Below are 19,495 nucleotides of genomic sequence, written 5' to 3'. Positions count from 1 at the left end.
ACTCTGCATTAGAGTTCAGGTTTTCAAAGTTCACTTTACTTTGATATGGTTTTTAACAAAGTACTTAACGCCAGATGAGACATAGTTGATATAATATTAACCAATATATTCATAAATAATGTTATGGAAGTTCAAATCTAACAATTTTAGCTGTTGTTAGCATCTAATGATATACATTATTGTATATTTAAAATGTGCTTCCAGATTAAAAAGCTTCGCTTGCACAAGGAAGTGGAAATCGTCATTTATGGCTGAGGCACATGTGGCCATGATTCTCTAAGAGATTCCTTCAAACAGTCATAGGCCCAGTATTTCTGGAGCTCTGTAATTACAGGCCAGGGATGAAAGCCGTGATATCATATATACTTAGAGCAGGAAAAAAAATCTTTAACAGAAAACTGAAAAGCATAAATACGTGTGTTTATAGTACCATATGGCAACTTGTACTCTACCGTAGAAAATGTCTGTTACTCATGCATCCATATAGTTTCCTACCTCATTTATGATGTTCCCTCTGCCTGGAATCTCTCCACTCACATTGTCTGCTGTCTAAATCTTATCTTCCAAGACCTAAGCCAAATAAAATGTTCTGACCACTCACAACTAAATGTTAACTCTTCCTCTCCATAGCACCCTAGAGTACTTTTACCACCTGCTGCATTGCATTATAATTATTCCTTAGTTCTTTCTGACGAAATTGTAAGTCCCTCAAAGGCAGAGGCAGTGTAGGAAGTGCCATCCTAATAATCAGAAGACCCGAGAGATTCCAGCCACTAATAGTTTACCTTAACCCTGTGGGCAGCATCTCTTGCCGCTGTCAAATGAGGCAGTGAAACTCAAGATCACGTAGACCCCATTCACTTTTCCGTTCTTTTTAGTGCCTTTCCCTGATACACAGTAAACATACTGAGTGCAGCATTCGGGATGAACAGAGAACGAGACCAATGCCCAGGAAAAAATGTTGTTGAATTTTTAGCATTCTTTCCAACAGAACCAAATGCAGTTTTCACTCTCTAGTTTTAGATCTGTATTGCACTTATGTTCACAGCTAAGTACATTGTGGCTAAATAAGAAATGGCTCTGTTTGTTAATCTGGTTTCTCTAATGAGTAGAGGCATGATACAAATATGACTTACTGGATAATATTTTTAGATGTTCCCATTTTATATGAATATATGTATGTATCTTATGAAAATTTCTGGGCATTTTCAAGTGATTCTTTAGTGCTAACTGCAAATAGCTAGATGGGTTATATTAGTTTACAGTATTCAGGACAACAGATAACTCTAAAAGGACTTAGATATGAACTAGGACAAGCTAAGCTGATTAAATTGTGAACCACTGGGAGGCATTTGTGAATCCAGTTCTGAGAACTTTCGTCGACTGTGAAAGACAAATCTCATTTATTTTCCGCTTGGTAACAGTTTATTTATTCAAGCCATGACGAAGCCTAAGTGATTGTGGTTTTTGCAATTAAAAGTAACGGCAGAAACCACAATTGCTTTTGCACCAAGCTGACAGACAAGAACTGCTACAGGTCGCATTTTATGGCAGGCAGGGTCCACTGAAGCCCTCTTACCAGCCTTCCTGCCATTTGGGATGTTTCTAACTATACCTTTACGTGTTTTCCCTAGGGCCTGGATTCCTTCTGAAAACATTCAAGATATCACAGTCAACATTCATCGGCTGCACGTGAAGCGCAGTATGGGTTGGAAAAAGGCCTGTGATGAGCTGGAGCTGCATCAGCGTTTCCTACGAGAAGGGAGATTTTGGAAATCTAAGAATGAGGACCGAGGTGAGGAAGAGGCAGAATCCAGTATCTCCTCCACCAGTAATGAGCAGGTGAGTGTGTCTCAGGAAGGAAGTGCCTATTCGTTATTACTTTTAAATGCAGAAATCTTAGTGTACACTCCTCACTGTAATGAACAGATTTTGACGTTCTCCTTCCCCTTTTTACATTTGTAAAGTGCTCTGCAAAAGTAAACCAAAACCAATTCAAATGAATACACAGATGTAACAATCGATGACCCTGACCCTGCCAGTACCAAGAGAGTTAAGTACAACTGCTCCTCTCTGAAGGTGTGCTGGCTCTTTGAAGCCTACAGTTACCAGAGCAGTAATTAAGTCAGTGGTAACTGAGTGGATGGAAGGATGCAAAAGGTAGAAATGTATTCACTTCTCACCTGTGGGTCCACTATGAGTGTTTTCAGCAGAGAAGTATTTCCTAGTGTCTGGAATAATATATTACTTTTATAATGCCCACAGCTAAAGGTCACTCAAGAACCAAGAGCAAAGAAAGGACGACGTAATCAAAGTGTGGAGCCCAAAAAGGAAGTAAGTTGCCCACCTCGCAGCGTCCAGGTGGCAGATGACGCAGGAAATAGTTTCACAGTATTTCAAAGACAGTCACTCCTGGTGGATACTTGTGAAATTCAGTTGCTGTCAGTCAGATAATATCCATCAGGTTGAAACCAGTCTTCTGACTTCCCTGTCATTATCTGTTACCCTGGAATAGCACACATGCTCCAAGTCTCCATCTTAATTAAGCAGCCGCTGACCAAAGCTTGGCTAAGTAGGAAGGGCACGTTGCTATTAATACATTTCCTGGGAGCTCTGATATTTCTCCTAAGTATTATTAAAAACAACACATTTATCCATTATATCAGTTGTGCCAACATTTAAAAACTTGAAGGAGACTGTGGTTGAGCTCAGCCGTTTTAAGTGACATAAGCCCTGCGTGTTTTAAAACTGTGTAAATCTGGGCACATTTCAAACACATATTCAGTGAGAAGTGGTTTAGGATTTTAGGAAATTTGTTAATGAATCTAGTCCAATGAAGTAATTATAAGTTGACAATAATTTTTATATTCTATAAATTTTTGTTTATTTTAAAAACAAAACTTATAGTATTGATAAGTAAAATTATAAATGAAGCTTATGTTTATAATTATTGTAGCTGTTAATTGCATGTTCTTTTCATTCACTGATTGGGGGAGATTTGTTTATTTTTAAATTGTGGCAAAATATACATGAAATCTACCATCCTAACCCATTTTTTAACAGCAGTTTATTATATGGCTATTTATGTATATCACTGCATTTTTATCCTAATAGAGTAGTTCTTGAACTGGTGAATTATATTGCTTTGTTTTGCATCTAAACTCTTGTCTTACCTTTTAGGAACCAGAGCCTGAAACAGAAGCAGTAAGTTCTAGCCAGGAAATACCCACAATGCCTCAGCCAATCGAAAAAGTCTCCGTGTCAACTCAGACCAAGAAGTTAAGTGCCTCTTCCCCAAGAATGCTGCATCGGAGCACCCAGACCACAAATGATGGCGTGTGTCAGAGCATGTGCCATGACAAATACACGAAGATCTTCAACGACTTCAAAGACCGGATGAAGTCGGACCACAAGCGGGAGACAGAGCGTGTTGTCCGCGAAGCTCTGGAGAAGGTAATGCTTGTCGCCACTGCGGGTGCCCTGCTGCAGCCGGCACTCCTGTCTGTCATGGTTAGGCTCCTTTCACTCATGCATCAACCCAGTAGCGGCTTTTAAATGTAGCAATATAATGACACCAGTATCTTTTACGGCATTTCAAGTAATAGTGATACTTTTCTCACCTAAATTTTTTACACATGTAATGAAGGGGAGAAGGTACCTCAGGCAAGATGTTAAGTTTCTGTTCCAGTGTAGATGGTCTGTGTTAAGTTGTGCGCTGACTTACTGTGGGTTGTCTTTTCGTTCCAGCTGCGTTCTGAAATGGAAGAAGAAAAGAGACAAGCTGTAAATAAAGCTGTAGCCAACATGCAGGGTGAGATGGACAGAAAATGTAAGCAAGTAAAGGAAAAGTGTAAGGAGGAATTTGTAGAAGAAATCAAGAAGCTGGCAACGCAGCACAAGCAACTGATTTCTCAGACCAAGAAGAAGCAGTGGGTAAATACCAGTCTTTTTTAGACTCTTATTTCTGAAAATGTACCACAGGTATGAGCCAGTTAATTCAGAAGGTAGCTGTGGCACATGCAGAAGTTGTTTCCGAAATAAGATCAAATGTGAAATGGTCAGCTTTAGTTTTAAAAATTGTATTAAGAGTCCTGTGATCTCTCAACCCCAGATCCCGTATTACTGTGTTCTGCTCAGGATTGTTTTGTTAAATTGAGATTATAATACCTTAGTACATATTTATTACAATTAACTTATATAATTTCTCCATCTATGCAAATATTTTATTTGGGCAAATTGGCTGGCCCTGACTTTTACCTGGTGATTTCAGATGGGTAACATCCAAATGGTGAAGTTAGTTACAAATATAATTATCACAATAAAGAGTTTCAGATTTCCCTGCACTTAACATTTACACATTAGATTTTGTTAAATCAATTACCTTTACTTTATAGTAGTGACATCTCATTGGTCTCTCACTGCCCTCCCTTATACCTGACTAGTGTCATTTGTCATCGTGTCCTGCTCACGAGTCTCATCCTCCCCACTGGAGTGGGGGCTTCTGCGTGCACAGGATCCAAGTGCTCGTCTTACAGCCGCCACAGTGCTCAGTGCATTAGGGAAAAGTTTTGCTCCCGAAAGTTCATAACTTTGTTGCAGTTTTAATAAATGACTGTATAAAGTTTTGTGATAAACTAATTCTTCATTTTATCCAGCCTATATTATATAAATACACATAAACTTTTCATGAAAGAAATATTTTTAAATCTGTGACAAAGATTTGGCAAGAAGGAAAATGGAAACTTTGAATAGATGAAGATAACTTGGTAGGAAGAGCTGGTGAATAACAAAATAAATAGTGTTAACAAAAGACCAAGAGATCTGTGGAGGGAAAAAGCTTTATTTTCTGTTAAAAAACAACCTGCACATTGGGTGTTACAGCCTTCAGCACAAGTGAAAGTGTGCCCTCCGAAGAACAACTTTTCCGTGTTCTTTAAGAAATTTCATTGGTGCTAGTCAGGTTTTGAGGAGCTGACAAGCTCTGATTGGTGAGGGATGGCAGTCGGCAAAACTAGTCTGAGAGTTGCAGCCAACATTGTGTGTTCCAGGTGCTTTTCCCCCCAGCTTCTCAACTCAGTTTTAGTTGGGTATGACAAGAACGACTGAATTGGTGTGATCAACTCTCACAATATCAGATGGGAATTAAGGTGTGCTGAAGAGAACAGAAGCCCAACACCCAAAGACGCCAGGTGCAGTGGCTCATGCCTGTAGTCCCAGTGCTTTGGGAGGCCAAGGCGGAAGGATTGGTTGAGCCCAGGAGTGCAAGGTTGCAGAGAGGTGTGATTGCACCACTGCACTCCAGCCTGGGCGATGGAGCAAGACCCTGTCGTCTCTTAAAAAATTCTTACGAGTAGCCATCTCTTAAGTTTACTAAAGAATCAAGAAAATGGGAAGAGGAGGCTATAATACTGTCTTTTATAGCACTTTACCATTTGTGAAACAGCTCAAGTGGGTATTTCTGTACTCTTCTTTAAGAAAGATGAAGAATTTGAGGCTTATGAGATTAAATAGAATGATTAAAAACCTAGTTGGCAGAGCTGAGCTTTTTGTGCTCATCACATTCTAGTAAAAGGGTTAGAATTCTTTCTTGGCCGGGCTCGGTGCTCACACCTGTAATCCCAGCACTTGGGAAGGCCGAGGCGGGCAGATCACTTGAGACCAGCCTGGGCAACATGGTGAAACCCCATCATCTCTACAAAAAATACAAAAATTAGCCGGGCGTGGTGGTGTGTGTCTGAAACCCCAGCTACTTGGGAGGCTCAGGCAGGAGAATCTCTTGAACCCAGGAGGCAGAGATCAAAATGAGCTGAGATCGCGCCACTGCACTCCAGCCTGGGCGACAGAGCGAGACTCTGTCTCAAAGAATAAAGAATTCTTTCTTTCCAATTACATCTTACATTGTTGTAAGAAATAGAATAGTATTACAGGACAGAAAGCATGTAGGTATGCCAGATGCCGAATAATGGATGTCACGAGAAACACAGATAGATGTATCCATTAAATATATCCACAGAAAGGGAGAAATTGAAAACAAAGTAATAGGATATTTGGGAGAAGGGATGGTGGTGCTGTGTAAAGTCTTAAAGATGAGGAAACTAAGAAGTTAAATAACCTGATCTGAAGCCACATGACCAGTGGGTGGCACAGTCCCCAGATGTGAATCCTGACACGCCTCATCCCAGCCGTTTCCAAAACTGACTCTGCACCTAATGGGGATTTTACTGAAGGTGCAATTGCTGACATAATAGATAATAATGCATACAATACACAGGAAGAAAATTATAATTTTTAGGTATCAAATGTAGGCTATTCTCCCTGGGTTCTTCCTCCAGAGCTCTCACAGCCATCAAATCTGCACGTGTCTATCTACAGAACTTCCATATTTATACTGACCTGTTGTCAAGTGTTGTTTACATCCAAAATGTCTCTCATCTTCCTTGCCTCACTGTGGGTGTCTGTTCGTGGTACTACCATTAGTTCACCAACCCAGCTTGGACCTTTAGCTTTGCTTTTTTCACTCGTCTCCCGTGACCAAAGAGTTCAACCGTGGTACTATGGACCCTTGCACTAGAACATTCTTTGGGGGAGGTGTACATTGTGGGATGTTTAACAGCATCCCAGGCCTCTGTCCGCCAGTGGTACCTTCTGCCCCGAAGTTATGACAGTCAAAAATATCTCCAGACACTGCAAATAAGAGGAAGACTGAGACTTGGCCACTAGATGTGAGTTTGTAAGGGACCTTGCTAGCAGCATGTTAGTGGCACGGTGTGAGTAAAGACTGCAGCGTATGTTAACAACGAGAAGAATTTGAAATAATAGGGAGTTTAGGCAAGTCTTTCAAGGAGCTTGTGGAGAGCAGAGAAATGCAAGTGGTAGCTGGAAAGGGATGTGAAGTCAAGAGCATTTTAAGAAAAGAAACGGGAATGACTCCCATAGAGATGGAAAAAACCGGGAGGTGTCAGGTACAACCTGACAGCAGCTCGAGTTTGCTGACAACCAGGCCTGAGCTACAGTCATCCCCAGGGCTCCCTTTCCATCTGCTGTGCATAAAACGTATTCAGATTCCACAAAAGGTTGAGCCAGAAAGATCTTTTAAAAGCACCACCTCGAGTTTGCCATTTTAACCAGTCTCTTACACATCCACCCCCAAGTCTAAAGACTGCCCCGATTTCTTACCTGCAGTGCTACAACTGTGAGGAGGAGGCCATGTACCACTGCTGCTGGAACACGTCCTACTGCTCCATCAAGTGCCAGCAGGAGCACTGGCACGCGGAGCACAAGCGTACCTGCCGCCGGAAAAGATGAAGCTGGGCCTTCCCGGAGCCACCCCGACGGTCACTCTTTTCAGACACAGCGGTTTTTGTTTCCAAGAAGCCAAAATTGTTTAGAATTTGCTTCCCATTTTGCACCAGCCTTTAAACACTTTTCGTGAAGAAATTTTGCACAGTAGTTTAAATCTTTTGTTAATGCTCCTCCGAAGTTTTTCAGGGGGTAAAAGTAACATCAGTGGAGGGTATTATTTTAAATAAATTTTAATTGAGAATTTGTTGCATTTTCAGCAAATTTTAAAACATTTTTAGGTTTTACAGAGATTTTAACCTTTAAACAACAGATCTTTAAAAAACAGGTGAATACAAGTGAGTTTAACAAAGAAACATTTAGAATAGATCTGAATGTAAGAACTACAGAACTGTTTCAGAAATAAAACATACTACCTTGATGTGACATTTTTTTCTTAACCTTGTTGAGCTGGTTTTGTTCAGCTTAATTTACTGTTCAAAGGCATTATCTGTTGGTCACACCAGTGGGTATATGATTGAATTTAGGGAACAGGGTTGACACAGCAGGGCTAGTCCTGCATATTTTTTCTTAAATATTTCCCAATTGTGTTTTTCATTATTTCTTTTCAATATATAACTTTTATAACAAATTATTAGCTTTGATCTTGTAGTTTAAAATTGCAGGGAACTGGGGTTATCTTTTACTGAGCTGGATCTTAGAGAAAATGAATATTTAAATTTTAAAGTTTGCACATTTCATCTTTGTCCTAACATGAGTGCTTGTAACAAAATAAACAATAAAAACAAAGCCAAAAACTACCTTTATCCATATGTGAAATTATAGATGAGGCATACGAATTTGTTTAATGCTTCCCTTCCCTTCCCACATATCATCTCACTGCCTATTATCTGGTGTCACCTCATGTATTGTAAGTTAATACTAAAAGAAGAGAAAGCACTTAAGTTTCACAGAAGCCGTTATGTTTGTAGTAATGGGTCATTGCCTACTAATGAACTCCATCGCTGTACACAGAATGAAGAATAATGCATGTTAATTTTCTTGTATTAAAGATGCCGTGATTTGTAAAAAGTCTGTATTTTGCGGAATGTCTGGATTAAGAAGCATTACCAATAGGAATGGATCGATAGTTGAATAATGATTTTTTATACATAGATCTATAAAATACAGCCAGGAAAACTTAAATTACTTTTCTTTTAAAATATCTCACAATTTATGTGTTTTTTTTAAAGACTGATCTTAGACCAAGTCAAATTCCCATTTATCATTTAGTTATTTTTTGAGGTTAGAGAAATAATTTGTACATATTTATTTAGACCTTTGATATTTATTAAAGCAATTACTCACAATGGAAGTGAAAGAATCAGGAGAAAAGCCTTTTAAAAAGTTTTCTCCAGGTTTGTCAGGGTCACTCTAAAGATAAAAATGTAACTAAGTCTTCTGTGAAATATCGTCCATCTAATCTCGATGCTGTTGCAGATGGTGGTGACACAAGTTAATTGACAAACTACTGCCAAATGGTGCACAATATTTTGTAAAAAGTACCCAGTATCCCCATTTCATACAATGTACCTAAATTATGCAGTAACTTGGCATCATCGTTCCCTCCTTGTTGCTGTGTAATTAGTCAGTGTTGCCACACTGTGTGGCGCTGATGGAGATGTCAGAACCGAGAACACTTAACCTTCTTTGATTGTTTTTCAAGTTTTAAGACTTCGATCCACCCCTATGAGAGCAAGTAATTGTGGAAATATTTTTGGTGTAAAATCATTCCAGAGTATGTAATATTTAACTGATAGCTGCATGAAAGTGAGATTCGTGTTACTTTGGCTTTTTTGTCTCTGTTGACACGGTTGCACATTTCCAAGTTACTACAGCGTGAAAACTGTGTGTTTAAAAAAAAACAAAATTAAAAAAAGAGATTGTGGCCTGGTTTTGTAAAAGTTTTAGGTAAAATTACAATTGATCGTTTTAGGAATCATTATTAAAAACTTTCTGCAAATCATAAAGCTATATCGAGGTGTTGAGCTTAGCCACTATGCACATTGTAATTATTCATTGTGGCTGTCCAGTTCTATGATGCATTCTGGCATTTTGTAAGCTGCTCTGACTAGCAATATATAGATTCATTTAATGTGTTAACATTGGTTAATAAATGTATTTAAAAAAACTAGCTTTAGTAATTTGTTTATTTAGTCTAGTCCCCTATATCCAACCAAATACTACTGTTGCTAAATGTTGATCATATACTGTGGGTTACCCTTTAGTGACTGTTTAACTTTATATAAAATCAGTGTGTTAAACATCATTCGTTCACTTAAACATATAAATTGAATTTACTTTCACCAGATCTCAAAAAGACCATACAAAAAGGAGAGGATGATTATTATATCAGCTGCATATCAATTATTGCAAATCAATCAGCCTGAAAAACAGATACACAACTCAGAGTGGAGCAGATTCTTAATTGGAGGCCAGCTGAGGCTTACCCTCTGCTGTTTTCATCTACTTGTTGGTATGCTAGTTGCGGGTAGTTGACCAGCCCCAGGTCTTAGTGCCAACATTAACCCAGCCTTAGTCGGTACTCTGGTTGTCATCATTCATGCCATCATTCATCATTCATGTGATGGATGTATCACAACTGGGATCAGATGGTTTAGGTCTGAATATTAAAGTCCCAGTTACTGTAGGATTGTAAAGTTTCCAACAGTAGTATCATTCTATTCACCCTCGTTTTGTCTTTGTTCTTCTAGATACATATTTTCCTAAGCAACAGGCTTACTGGTCCTCACTTAAAAATGAGGTGTCGTTTCCTAAGCAACAGGCTTACTGGTCCTCACTTAAAAATGAGGTGTCGGCCAGGCGCGGTGGCTCAGGCCTGTAATCCCAGCACTTTGGGAGGCCAAGGTGGGTGGATCACCTGAAGTCAGGAGTTCGAGACCAGCCTGGCCAACATGGTGAAACCCTGTCTGTCTGTACAAAAATACAAAAAAAATTAGCCGGGCATGATGGCAGGTGCCTGTAATCTCAGCTACTTGGGAGGCTGAGGCAGGATAATCTCTTGAACCCGGGAGGCAGAGGTTGCAGTGAGCCGAGATCACCCGATTGCACTCCAGCCTGGCTGGGCAACGGAGCGAGACTCCATCTCAAAAAAAAAAAAAAAGGTGTCACTTGTCACTTTATGAAATACCAACTCTGATTCTAGACCTTAATTATTAGAATTGTGTTCTAAAATAGTCTTTTCAATAAAAAAATTTCAACTGACAAATACGAAACCCATATCTATAATACATGAGTATCACTGAAAATTTCAGTCATTGATGACAACGGAATGAAAGAAGGCCTTTAGGAGGGTGTATGGAGTGAGTGAAGTGACAAGGTTGCTTCTGTAGTTGGGGGCAGACCAAACTGAAGTAGTGGAGCAAGTGGCTTAGAGAATAAAAAGCAGTTTGTCACTTTCCAATATTAAAAGAAAATAAAAGTAGAAATAGGATACTTGTGTGAAAGTGGTCTTTTCATAAGAAGGAAAAGTGTGCAACTGTAGAAAAGCCATAGCTTTGGTCGGGCTACTCAAGACAAGATAGGTGTAAACAGGGAAGTTTAAAAAGATGTAATAACTTGCTCAGATTTACCCAGTAGGTGAGTCTCAAGCTCAGTTCTGTTTGACTGTAAAACCCATTTTCTTTACTCTTACACTAGGCTGAATATATGGATAGAAAGTTATTTGACAAACATTTGAAATTAAAGTCATCAAGTTCAATACATCTGGAATCAAACCCATCACCTTCCCCTGCCTCACTCCACTTCTCCAGCCAGCTCACTGGATGCCAGTCTGGGTTCAGGGCAGTTTCACAGTCATGGTCACCCAGACTAGACCATGATGCAACAAGTGGCCTCGCCCTGTTCTTTGCCTTCAGTCTCTAATTCAGTAGTTCTCAAACTTGTGACATCAGGATCACTGGAGGGCTTATTAAAGCACCACCAGGCTCCACCTCCAGCATGTGCATCGCTCCCAAGTTCCCAAGTATTGCTGACGGGAACATCCTTTGAGAACACTGCTTTACTGACATGGAAAAATAAAAATAAAAAAAGCAATGGACCCTTTCCTGCAAAGTGCAGATACACATACATGCACAGATAATGCTGCATAAAATTCTGTGGATTCCTGAGGCCCAGAATTATGTTGACCCTCACATTAAGAATCCTTAATCCAGTAGGACTGGAGCAGCAAAAATGCGGGGAGGGATACAAGTGGAGGCCGGTTACTGTAATTTAAGTAAGCCAGAGCCTCTCAAACATTCGTGAGCAACAGATCGCCTGAGGACCTTGTGAAGATGCAGAATCTGATTTAGTGGGTCTGGCATGGGTGGGGCCGGTAATTCTGCCGGTTCTAATGAGCCTCCAGGTGGTATTGATTCTTCTAGCCAGGGACAGTACGTGAGAGGCCGGGTGCTCAGGAGTGTAAATTCATGAGATGAAGTACTACTGCACTAAATTATAAACCCCATAAAGCAATACTGTTAAATAAAAATGTATGAGGCATGCATGTAACTTCAAATTTTCTAATAGCCATATTTGAAAAGTCAGAAATAGGTGACATTAATAATACATCTTAATATGTCCAGAATATCACTTCAACATGTAAATAACATAAAAGTGATTGAGATCACTTACATTCATGTTCAGCACTAAGTCTTTAAAAGCCGGTGTGTCTTTTATCGCTTCCGCATGTTTCCATTGAGACTGGCCATGCTCATCCACACGCACCGGTGGCAACCTGTATTCAATTCGGTATGTTGGACGGAGCAACCTAAAAATAAGGGCTTTGTCTTAGGCCTGTGCATGCCCTATCAGCGCCTTACCTGTAGTAGATATTCATACAGCAAACATGTATTAGAGCTTACTCGGAACAAAGAAGCTGAAAAAAAAATCAATTCTTGCCAGAATTTAAGCCTCCCTGAGGGTAGGTTCTTGGTATGTTTCAAAATCTCAGGTTTGAAAGTTACGAATATCTAGTCAAGCTCCAAAATGACATTTCAATTAGGCAACGCTGGCAAGGGATCCTCAGTATCCTTGTGGCTCTAAAGGGCAGCCTCAGAACCCTTGAGTCTAACTCCTTGACTCCACACTGGAGAGAAAACAGACCCAGAGCTTCTTGGTGTCACAGTATTCATAATACCACGCCTCCTCTTCGGTAGTCCTTTACAGACTGTAGGTGGCTTCTTAAAGTCTTGCAAGGACAGGAAGTAGTCCCTGCCCTCCTGGAACGACGAAGGATAGAATAGCAGAAGCTATAGAATGCTGAGGAAATTCAGAAAACACTGTAAACATCATCCACCGATTCATCAATGTGAGAACTACTTGAGCTCCTACAGCATCTGTGTGGGATGTGGGGTATACAGCAATGAGCAGAGCAGACCTCTCCGGTCTCTTGAAAGCTTACACTCTAGTGAGCAAGATGCCATGAAGACAGAACGCAGGACTGTAGGATACAGAGGAAGCATAAAATCTCAGGAGGGGAAAGAACTAGTGAGCTGAACCTTTCAGGGTGAGCAGAGGTTGGCTGGAGATGAAACAGGACAGAGGAACCATATCGATTTTGGATGACTTATTTTCCTCATTCATATTTTTACAATGAACATTAATACTTTTGAAAGTGGGGGGAAGTTAGAAAGAGGCTTGCTAGAGAGGTGTGTAGTAAGAGTTATGAGAGCAATGGGAGATTTGACATGGTTACAGACAGCGACAGAGGCAGAAGGAAGGAGGGTACTGGCTTAAGAGGATGAGCAGGGGCAAAGGCACAGTGAGGGCAGCAGGCCAAGATGTGAAGATGAGAGAAGACGACCCAAGAAATGTGGCAAAAGCGGGAAGGAAACAGACGGAGGGAAGTCATGTCTGGCACAAGAGGAACCTACTTTTATCTCACCAGGAGCCCCTGGAGAGAGAACGTCCAAGTCTTCTCCAATGTTGGAATTTTAAAAAATTATCTTAGTCTTAAAATTGATACAAAAGTAAAGGTTGAAAAAGTTGCAAAGTGAAAATGTCTCGGCCAATTCAGTTGTCTTGTTCAGAGGCAATCACGGACCCCTCCAGTTTCCTATGCATCCTTCCAAAGACAGACACACACAACGCTAGTGCTATCCTAGCATTGAGAACAGTCAAATGCAGTTATCTGTAAATGTGAATTTAGACACATATGCACATACATACACGTGTGTATATGTGTCTGTATGTATGTCAAACTGCAAAGTTTCATTAAAGTATAACCAGAAAGTAGAATAAATTGTAAAGTATGAGCGTGGTGGCTCACACTTCTACTCACAGCACTTTGAGAGGCCAGGGCAGGAGGATCACTCGAGGTCCGGAGCTTGAGACCAGCTTGGGCAACACCGTGAGACCCCACCTCTACCAAAAAAAATTTTGTTAAACATTATAAAAAGTGCCAATCCGCTGTTTTCTATCTCACTTTAAAGAGGATCATAAACATTAGGAAAGACTAAGTTCTGAATTTTTAGAATCTTTTAATAATTCTAGCAGCTGAATACCTGCTAATGGGAGGGTGAAGAGATGTGGGACTGAGGACCACACGTTTTTGGATTTGTCTCCAGTAAAAATTTGGTTATTTGTATTCAATTTCTTACTGCTCTTGATCCTTAGGCCAAAGAGAGCTTACTCAGAACAAAGGAGCTGAAAAACGATCAGTTCTCACCAGAATGTAAGCCTCCCCAAGGGTAGGCTCTTATCTGTAAATGTTAATTTATACACAAATGTACACATGTATACACATAGGTACTCTTCAAATCATTTCCAAGCATTTTTATTCAGATTTCACTAGTGTTTGTGGGAAGCCTTCAGGGTCCCAGCAAGGGAATTCCACATCCCCTCCCAAAGATGCCGGGGGAAGGAGTCCAGCTCAGACTGCAGCCCCTGGGTCCCATGCTCTGGCCTGGAGACACAGCCCAGTTCTCAAGCCCAACCCTGTGGGCCACGAGGGAGGGGCACCCTCCTTCACACCTGTCTTGTAGGGAGGCGTCCTCCTCACGCCCAGCCTCTAGCAGAGACAGCATAAACCTGCCTGACCAATAGACCCAGGCACAATGTCTAAATTAAATCCTGAAGATATTTTTGTTTCACCAACAATTTAAAAACTCTCAAAGATTACTAGAATCACATGAACTTGAAAGGCATTTGGGCTTATTTGCTTAATTTACAAGTACTCATTTATTTATATGCCAGTTTGGTACCATGAACAATATACAGACATGTACACATGCATATACAAAAATACAGACAGACATAAATAAAGATCTTACAGCTTTAGTTTTAAAATGTTAGCCATGAGTCAGGTGAAAATCACTAGTATCAAAGAACAGTTGTGTTTAAACTGTGTCTCTGTGAATGGAACAGGCTGAGATTTATCTGTCCCACATGGCCCAAGCCCTCATGGAGTTCTAGAGAAAAACAGGGTAGCAAATTTATTTCTCAAAGCACACATAGAAAGCCTTGTTAAGGAGGAGTTGAAGCGTGGTAGTTAGAGGAAAATCAAAAAGGGGTGCCAAGGTAACTTACCATAGGATTTTATAAGGAGGCTAATTTCAGTTTAGTCTGTTTTCCAACTGGACCAATGGACTCAGGACAGAGCCCATTAAGAAACAGGGGCAAGGCCGGGCGTGGTGGCTCACACGTGTAATCCCAGCACTTTGGGAGGCCAAGGCGGGTGGATCACGAGGTCAGGAGTTGGAGACCATCCTGGCTAACACGGTGAAACCCCGTCTCTACAAAAAATACAAAAACAAAATTAGCCGGGCGTGGTGGCGGGCGCCTGTAGTCCCAGCTACTTGGCACGCTGAGGCGGGAGAATGGCGTGAACCCGGGAGGCGGAGTTTTCAGTGAGCCAAGATCTTGCCACTGCACTCCAGCCTGGGCGAGAGAGCGAGACTCCATCTCAAAAAAAACAAAAGAAATGTCCAAAAACAATGTGAAAACCAGGCAGTTGGAAGGCAGAGCATTTAGGTTTTCAAAAATCAAGGATTTTACTTTTTTTTTTTTTTTTTTTTTGAGTCAGAGTCTCACTCTGTCACCCAGGCTGGAGTGCAGTGGCGCAATCTTGGCTCACTGCAAGCTCTACCTCCCAGGTTCAAGCAATTTTCTGCCTCAGCCTCCCAAGTAGCTGGGACTACAGGCGCCTGCAACTACGCCTGGCTAATTTTTGTATTTTTTGTAGAGACGAGGTTTCACCATGTTGACCAGGCTGGTCTCGAACTCCCGACCTTGTGATCTGCCCACCTCGGCCTCTCAAAGTGCTGGGATTACAGGCGTGAGCCACCACGCCCGGCCAGGATTTTACTTTTATACTGAATCCCAGATCCCTTCAAAAAGGGGACTGTCATGGGACTGGGCCATACAACACCTCCACAGTACACTTCATTACAAAGACATTTCTCTAAGTGTTTAAACTGCACCTTTTTTATCTAAACATGGAAAGAAATGAGTAGCTCCCTGTAGTAATAACCATTTACTATAAAGAACTGCCTTCAGCCACCCCCAAAACTGCAGCTCTCACCACTAACACCAGGCATCACACACACCGAGGTTAAGTCCTGTCCCACAGTACGATGTAATCTCCAGGGCCCCAAAGCCAAGAGACCAATCAGGTCACGCAGCACAGAATGCGGTTTCAGACCTGAAAGGACCCTGCCCGTGACTCTCTGGACTACACAGGAAGACAGAAGACCCCGGAAAGCAGGAGTGGTGCCTTTTCCTGCGCTCATTAAGGTGTCTGGGTCATGAGATGTCCCCTCCAGATCCTTTCACGTGGAACCGAAGAGGAAGGAGGAGCAGAAAGAAGAACAGGCAGAGCCGTTCTTGAGAAAGGAAGTGAACACAGAGGAACCAAACACGTAGTTTTTTTAAAACAGGGTTTCAATCTACTGAAAAAAAATGTTCAAAACGAGACCCAAAGAGCAATAGCAGAAAGGCCTTAAACACACACACACATACACATACAGCTTGAATATCAGTTTTAATTAAGCTGACCATAGAGCTTTAAAAAAAAAAAAAAAAACTGCCAGGGCACAGTGGCTCACGCCTGTAATCCCAGCTCTTCAGGAGGCCGAGGCAGGTGGATCATGAGGTCAAGAGATCAAGACCATCCTGGACAACATGGGGAAACCCCATCTCTACTAAAAATACAAAAATTAGTTGGGCCTGGTGGCATGCACCTGTAATCCCGGCTACTTGGGGTGCTGAGGCAGGAGATTCGCTTGAACTCGGGAGGCGGAGGTTGCAGTGAGCCGAGATCATGCCATTGCACTCCAGCCTGGCAACAGTGGGACTCTGTCTCAAAATTAAAAAAAAAAAATTCAAATCTCTTTATCAGATTTTAGCCAGGACAAACAGATGATAGTTCTGTGTTTTGAATCATTTTTACCAAAGGTACCTTCCTGAGTGGCGAAGCAGTATCCCACAAAGTCGGAAGTTATCACAAATACCAAACCAAAAGGGACTGGCTCCCTGACCAGGAAGGAGCCGGGCTGCAGCAGTGAAAGCAACGAACCCTAGTCATTAGGCCACAGGGTGGACATGCCTCCTTTTTGTGTGTAAATCTTGCAGGGGATCCAAAGCAGGTAGTTTGAACATTTAAGGGATTTAAAATTGTTTTTTATCTGATTTCAGCTGGAATGCTGCTTAGCTAATTCCCTGGATGTCAGCATTTCATCAGTCAGTCATTAGAGTCCTAATGTAGAAAAAATTTGTTGGACCTGCATTTTAATGATCTCAGTAATTTTATTTTTGTCCATTCCCCTCTTTTAGACTATTAGTCTTTTAGTTATTTGTTTTATTGCCCTAAACAATTGTCAGCTAGGCAAAAAAGGTGTATTTTGGAGATCTGTCTTGCTCATTGGGTGGTCTTTTTAATTGAGTGAAGAATAGTTGAAGAATATTGGGCAGCTCCCAGAACCAGAAGGCTTTGTAGTGACACTGGAGCTGCCACAATAGGAGTTTCAGGGAGGGGGTCAGAGACCTGGGGAGTTTCCTCAGGTGGTAGTGACAGATATCTCTTTGTTTACCTCCTGAAGGGAGGTGATTTTCTCAGAATTTATTTTAGAGGCTTTTTAGGTGCTGCTGGAAGTCTTCTATTTAATTTGTTTCTAATTTTTTTCCAATTGTGTAAACAAATGAATTATTTTAGGTATTTCAAAAGACTTCCATTTTTGGTCATTGATGTTAATGATCATCCTGGGTTAGGTAGGTCCCCTTTCCTAGATATCTATAATGTATGTAAAACCTGCTGGTATTTAATAGGAGTTTGCCACAAATGAAAAATCAGGCCCAAATTTCAAAAATAGAAAAGTAGCTGCAATTTTTAAAAGCATACTATGTACAAAGAGATCACAAATGCCTAACTGCAAATCCATTGACCTGAACCTCTGCTGTGAGACAGGGGCAGAAAAAGTTTGACCCAAATCCCTTGTCTTGAGACACAGGTGGAAAAAATTTCTCTACAGAGCTCTTTACCTGAGTCTCTTATCCAAAGACAGAGAGCAAAGCCCTTACTCTTAAAATAAAGAGTTTGAAAAACAGCCTAAATAAGTCAGTACTTTCAACCAAAGAGTGGTGTTACCAAAATGCTAGGGGTTTGATCTAGGTCCTGCTGCTTTCTGCCCAGAAAGCCAATCACTGAGACAAGTATGGCCAGGGAAGAAGGCTTTAATCGGGTGCTGCAGCTGAGGAGATGGGAGATCAGTCTCAGATCCATCTCCCTGACCGACTAAAGTTAGAGGTTTATATAGCAGGGAAGAAACGTAACTACGTGCAGGAAAACAGGAACTAGGGAGGGATAAGGAAGAGGAGTCAATCAACAGGCAGCAGGCGGGTGGTTAGGCAGTCATGACAGGTGAGGGGTTTGGCCTCTCCTTGTCCAGATTTGGGGACCTGGTGAGTTTGAGCTCCTTGATACCATCTGGGCGGCCTGATAGTTGGTGCCCTGAGAAAGAAACTCGAGTAAGACAAATGTAAGTTTCTCAAGTTTTAAGACTGGGAGGGTCAATTTCTATGTTTATTCTAAAGAAACCATGAACATCAACTCTGTGGGACAACTGGGCTAGTTTCAGTGGGAGGCCCAATGTCAGGAGAACTCACCCAAAACACCTGGTGGGACTTCTGAAGACAGAGTTTGTGCTGGTACCAAGTGCTGCTTTCAGAGAGAAACACCGTGTGGTCAGGGGAAGACACTCTAAATCCTGCAGACTATACCAGATAATCAACCTAAAAGGAAGAATCTGAGGCAAAGTTAATATAAGCAGGGAGTTTATTTGGGCCAAGCTTGAGGATTGCAGCTGGGAGCAGAGATTCAAGTTGCCCTGAGTATATGCTCTGATAATGTATGCTCTGAGAAGCGGCAGTTACAAGTGGGGTTTTTTTTTTAATTTTTTTGTTGTTGATTTTGAGATGGAGTCTCGCTCTGTCACCCAGGCTAGAGTGCAGTGGCGCAATCTCGGCTCAATGAAACCTCCAATTCCTGGGTTCAAGCAATACTCCTGACTCAGCCTCCCTAGTAGCTGGGATTGCAGGCGCATGCCACTATGCCTGGCTAACTTTTGTATTTTTAGTAGAGATAGGGTTTCACCATGTTGGCCAAGCTGGTCTTGAACTCCTGACCTCAGGTGATCCGCCCAACTTGGCCTCCCAAAGTGCTGGGATTACAGGTGTGAGCCACTGTGCCTGGCCACAAGTGGGTTTTTAAAAGCAAAAGAAGAGGATGGGGAGTGGGCTGACAGCAAGTTGGCTGTCAGGAATTCTTGTTGGTTTACAGAAACAACAGTGCTGAGTGATTGGCTGTACATTATTAAGCTATAGGATGCCAGTTACAGCATCTGGTGTGGCATCACTAGGTTGACCCATAGCTGTAGGGTTCAGGGCATGGGATATGGCATCCATTGGATGTCACTAGGTTGACTCATAACTGTAGGGTACAGGGTATGGGGAAAGGTGTCTGGTGCATGTCACTAGGTTGACTCACAGCTGTAGGGTACAGGGCATGGAGTACGGCATCTGGTGCATGTCACTAGGTTGACTCATAACTGTAGGGTACAGGGTATGGGGTACGGTGTCCGGTGCATGTCACTAGGTTGACTCACAGCTGTAGGGTTCAGGGCATGGGGTATGGCTTCCAGTGCATGTCACTAGGTTGATT

At 41.6% G+C, this 19,495-nt stretch overlaps 1 protein-coding gene across 14 annotated transcripts in view; it reads left to right on the top strand.

Moving 5' to 3' along the window:
* ZMYND11 (zinc finger MYND-type containing 11) overlaps window positions 1-9,469 on the top strand; it is a 119,216-nt gene extending 109,747 nt beyond the window's left edge. For 7 of the 14 annotated variants that reach the window (XM_003280230.4, XM_030819392.1, XM_030819391.1 and 4 more), the window contains 5 exons: window positions 1,635-1,842; window positions 2,266-2,334; window positions 3,181-3,453; window positions 3,748-3,933; window positions 7,183-9,469. In XM_003280230.4, the coding sequence (XP_003280278.1) occupies window positions 1,635-1,842; window positions 2,266-2,334; window positions 3,181-3,453; window positions 3,748-3,933; window positions 7,183-7,305 (859 nt within the window). In that variant the 3' untranslated portion in view covers window positions 7,306-9,469. The remainder of the gene's footprint in view (window positions 1-1,634; window positions 1,843-2,265; window positions 2,335-3,180; window positions 3,454-3,747; window positions 3,934-7,182) is intronic. The other 7 variants (XM_030819385.1, XM_030819386.1, XM_030819384.1 and 4 more) reach the window with 2 other exon arrangements.
* Window positions 9,470-19,495: the final 10,026 nt, after the last annotated feature.

The sequence above is a fragment of the Nomascus leucogenys genome, chromosome 9, assembly GCF_006542625.1.
Source record: "Nomascus leucogenys isolate Asia chromosome 9, Asia_NLE_v1, whole genome shotgun sequence".
NCBI classification, from domain to species: Eukaryota; Metazoa; Chordata; class Mammalia; order Primates; family Hylobatidae; genus Nomascus; species Nomascus leucogenys.
Note: the sequence above shows the minus strand (reverse complement) of the source record. Positions and strands in the feature narration are given on the sequence as shown.